Here is a 4,990-nt window from a genome sequence, read left to right as displayed (position 1 = left end):
AAAAATGGAGCTGGAGGAATCAGGCTCCCTGACTTCAGACTATACTACAAAGCTACAGTAATCAAGACAGTATGGTACTGGCACAAAAACAGAAATATAGATCAATGGAACAGGATAGAAAGCCCAGAGATAAACCCACGCACATATGGTCACCATATCTTTGATAAAGGAGGCAAGAATATACAGTGGAGAAAAGACAGCCTGTTCAATACGTGGTGCTGGGAAAACTGGACAGCTACATGTAAAAGTATGAGATTAGAACACTCCCTAACACCATACACAAAAATAAGCTCAAAATGGATTAAAGACCTAAATGTAAGGGCAGACACTATCAAACTCTTAGAGGAAAACATGGGCAGAACACTCTATGACATAAATCACAGCAAGATCCTTTTTGACCCACCTCCTAGAGAAATGGAAATAAAAACAAAAATAAACAAATGGGACCTAATGAAACTTCAAAGCTTTTGCACAGCAAAGGAAACCATAAACAAGACCGAAAGACAACCCTCAGAACGGGAGAAAATATTTGCACATGAAGCAACTGACAGAGGATTAATCTCCAAAATTTACAAGCAGCTCATGCAGCTCAATATCAAAAAGACAGACAACGCAATCCAAAAATGGGCAGAAGACCTAAGTAGACATTTCTCCAAAGAAGATATACAGATTGCCAACAAACACATGAAAGAATGTTCAACATCATTAATCATTAGAGAAATGTAAATCAAAACTACAATGAGATATCACCTCACACTGGTCAGAATGGCCATCATCAAAAAGTCTAGAAACAATAAATGCTGGACAGGGTGTGGAGAAAAGGGAACCCTCGTGCACTGTTGGTGGGAATGTAAATTGATCCAGCCACTATGGAGAACAGTATGGAGGGTCATTAAAAAACTACAAATAGAACTACCATACGATCCAGCAATCCCACTACTGGGCATATACCCTGAGAAAACCAGAATTCAAAAAGAGTCATGTACCAAAATGTTCATTGCAGCTCTATTTACAGTAGCCAGGGCATGGAAGCAACCTAAGTGTCCATCGACAGATGAATGGGTAAAAAAGATGTGGCACATATATACAATGGAATATTACTCAGCCATAAAAAGAAACGAAACTGAGTTACTTGTAGTGAGGTGGATGGACCTAGAGTCTGTCATACAGAGTGAAGTAAGTCAGAAAGAGAGAAAGAAATACTGTATGCTAACACATATATATGGAATCTAAGAAGAAAAAAAAAGATCATGAAGAACCTAGGGGTGAGATGGGAATAAAGACACAGACCTACTAGAGAGTGGACTTGAGGATATGGGGAGGGGGAAGGGGAAGCTGTGACAAAGTGAGAGAGTGGCATGGACATATATACACTACCAAACGTAAAATAGGTAGCTACTGGGAAGCAGCCGCATAGCACAGGGAGATCAGCTCGGTGGTTTGTGACCACCGAGAGGGGTGGGATAGCGAGGGTGGGAGGGAGGGAGGGAAGAGATATGGGAGCATATGTATATGTACAACTGATTCACTTTGTTATAAAGCAGAAACTAACACACCATTGTAAAGCAATTATACTCCAATAAAGATGTTTTAAAAAATTCTCTGTAATGCGTGTATTATGTCCTATAAAATAAGTTCATTTTAATAGTTCACCATTAATCACAGTCTTCAAAACACGATGCATGCCTGAGAATCAACCGTTTGGGGTATTGTTCCATAGGTTGGGTTTTTATGATGGGGGTAGTATACATTCAGTCATATTCTGAGCTTGGAATTTGCAAAGTGTCATTTGATCGCCCAGTGCATTGTTGCTGTTTTGAAGAGGGAGTCTGAGAAGCGGTAGTTTTCAGTCAGAGACCAAAATATACGGAAAGCCTTGGAGAAACAAGTACAGTTATGTTAGGACATAACCCTAACAACTGGTCTATAAGTCACTTATTTAAAGCAGCATGTCCTAATGCAAAGAACATGGGTGTTGACTTCGAATATGTCTGCACTTAAATCCTGAGTCTAGAATTTATGACTGTGAGATCTTGCACAAATTAATTCACCTTTCTGAGCCTCAGTTTCTAATATATAATTATGCACACGTAGATGTATACGAGGCATATAGGACAGTGTATGGTATTTAGCTGCCATTTATTTAGCACTGATGATGATGGTGCCATCCATGATGTTTGCCTATACATTAGGTTTACCAGATGACCTCACTTACATCATGGCAGTAAAGTGGGAGCAGTCAATTCACAAGCATATATTTCATACTCTTGGGTACATATCCTTGTTCTACTAGTTATGAAGACCCACACTTGGGAAGAAAGGCATTCAACACTGTAAGGTAGTTCAAGATAAACTCGAGAACAGGCTGGAATGATTTTATAACTGCTCTTAGGAGAGTAAAGTTAATCTGCTAACAATCTTTAGGCCTTTCCGTGTTATCTGCTTTAGAAAAAAATGAGGATGCGTCTCTTAGAAAATATACCTTGTTTTCTCTTAGAAAATACACCTTGAGCTTTGATGCTAATACTACCGTTAAGTGACTATTTTACATTGGTTTAGCTAACATTTTAGCAATTGTTCTGACCCAAATAATGAGCTTAGATCAGGCATATAAATATCCTGTGACCTGCTATCCATCCTATATATAAATTGGGAATTACAATACTCATACTGCCTTCATACAGTTGTTAGGAGGGTCAGTTGATGATAATATCTTTTAAAAGCAAGAAAGTATTAAGTCCTACTCTTATCTATTTAAAGGGGACAGAGAGGCGTATACCTTTAGTGTTTTTCTACCAAAAAAAGAAAATACATTAATCCTTTGAACTAAAACTGTGCAGAACATTTTGAGGGCCTTGGAAATGATCAGGTCTCTGTGTGTGTGTGTGTGTGTGTGTGTGTTCCTTTTGAATTTGGGTTTGAAATTGCTCTTTCAACAGGGTTTGCCCCCATCAGTGGGATGTGCAGTAAGTACCGAAGTTGTACCATCAATGAGGACACGGGACTTGGCCTGGCCTTCACCATCGCTCATGAGTCAGGGCACAAGTAAGTGACCCCTTGATATACCACTTTATGTGAAAACCAGTTGGGTGTTTCACTGACATTGCTCTAATGATTGTTATTGACCTGGGTAGAATAAATAGGATAAATGTTGTATAAAGCTTAGAAGAGTACTTGACTATAAGGAGGGCTCAATCGAAGGCCAGTCATTGTCGAGGCTTTCGTTAAAGAACACTTGATAGCTACTCAATGTTACATTGTGTGCATAAATGGACTGCGAGTTATCGAATGGATCCTCTGGTCACTTAGGCATGTGTTTATTTTCTTCCAAGTTTTGCGGCAGTAAAGACACTTTTAGTTCATTATACCACAGAAATAATCATGGGGACGTGTCAATTCCTAGAATGGAATGACATGTTAATTGTTTAAAAACTTTTGCGTATGCTGTATGTGTATGTGTTTTTTTTCCTCGGTGTCATTGCATGTCCTTAATATTCTTTTAATTTAATTCTTTTGTGAGAATAGGGTTAGAAGGGAGGAATAAGAAACCTACGAGTAATGAGATGAATGTGTTTTATGAAGCATGTAACCTGGTACACACACAGTTCTACGGAGAATTTTCAAACATTATTTAAGCAGTAGCATCTATATTGGAATAAGCATACTGCTTTACAAAATGACTGTTTCAGAGGGTGTATGAGTTTAGGAGTGTATGTATGTGTGTCTTGTACTCAGCATTTATATTGAATGCTCGTTTTCAGAGCATTAGTTAATTTCTGACTTGAAAATAAAAGCAAACACGATCTATTTCGCAGCTATGATTTATATTTTGGTATTTTGGTATTAGTGTGTCTTGTGAGCTATTTATTATCTTCAGAAAATTTGAATCTTGACCATTACTGTTATCCAACAGTCACCCAGCATTTTGTATCTACGCACAACTGCTTTCATAGCAAGATATGAATGAGCCAGTTTTATTGGAACAGTGGTGCAAAAAATGCCCATTAAGCACAAGGTCCCTGATAAGTGCAGAAAATAAAATATCTAAATTTGTTTCACCAGCATGAGGTCCACATGAACCAGTCTCTCACTTTTAAAAAAGTATTGGCCTTTAGGGACTTCCCTGGTGGCACAGTGGTTGGGAATCCACCTGCCAATGCAGGGGACACGGGTTCGATCCCTGGTCCGGGAAGATCCCACATGCCACGGAGCAACTAAGCCTGTGTGTCACAACTACTGCGCTTGCGCTCTAGAGTCCGCGAGCCACAACTACTGAGCCCGCGTGCCACAACTGCTGAAACCCACACACCTAGAGCCCATGCTCCGCAACAAGAGAAGCCACCGCAATGAGAAGCCCGCGCACCACAACAAAGAGTAGCCCTCACTCGCCACAACTAGAGAAAGCCTGCGCACAGTAACGAAGACCCAATGCAGTCAAAAGTAAATAACTTAAAAATAAATAAATTAAAAAAAACGTATTGGCCTTTAAAAAATGTAATCATCTTTGGTCATGAGTTAAAGTTACCAAAATCAAAATCCAACACGTTAGTAAGGAACACCAAAGACATTCTCCAGGTGGGGTGAGGAGAGTCAGAGGTAGGAGGAAGAACAGATATAATGGAAAGTACGCACTCAAACTCTAAATAACATGGCCTAACAGAGTTACACTTTGAAACAGACAATTCATGAGATTTTGACAAGACTTTTGACATGTGCTAAAGAAAACGCATGTTATCTTCTAAAAGGGTGGTAAATCAAAGTAAATTAGAAAATTAAGAAATTTCAAGTTCAAAATTCAATTCAAACTTGGTTTTCTTATGTCCGTAAAACTACACTGAAATGCTGATTTAATGAGCTTCTCCTCTTAGAGTAATGGCTTTGATCTCTCCCCACCTTATCCCCATTTCTGTGATTCTTACCCTTTCCTGTGGTGCTTTACATGTAAATTTCCCTCTGCTTTGGACTTTCACAAACATATTTAGAAAGAGTG

General features: G+C 39.0%; 1 protein-coding gene across 1 annotated transcript in view; it reads left to right on the top strand.

Annotated features, from left to right (window-relative positions):
* Positions 1 to 4,990, top strand: part of ADAMTS18 (ADAM metallopeptidase with thrombospondin type 1 motif 18) — a 162,933-nt gene that overhangs the window by 82,864 nt on the left and 75,079 nt on the right. Inside the window, 1 exon segment of the mRNA XM_007447144.1 lies at positions 2,940 to 3,045. Within this exon segment, the coding sequence (XP_007447206.1) occupies positions 2,940 to 3,045 (106 nt within the window).

This window comes from Lipotes vexillifer, unplaced genomic scaffold (genome assembly GCF_000442215.2).
Source record: "Lipotes vexillifer unplaced genomic scaffold, Lipotes_vexillifer_v1.1 scaffold871, whole genome shotgun sequence".
Lineage (NCBI taxonomy): Eukaryota > Metazoa > Chordata > Mammalia > Artiodactyla > Lipotidae > Lipotes > Lipotes vexillifer.
The sequence above is the reverse complement of the archived record's forward strand: the minus strand, read 5'-3'. Positions and strand labels throughout refer to the sequence as shown.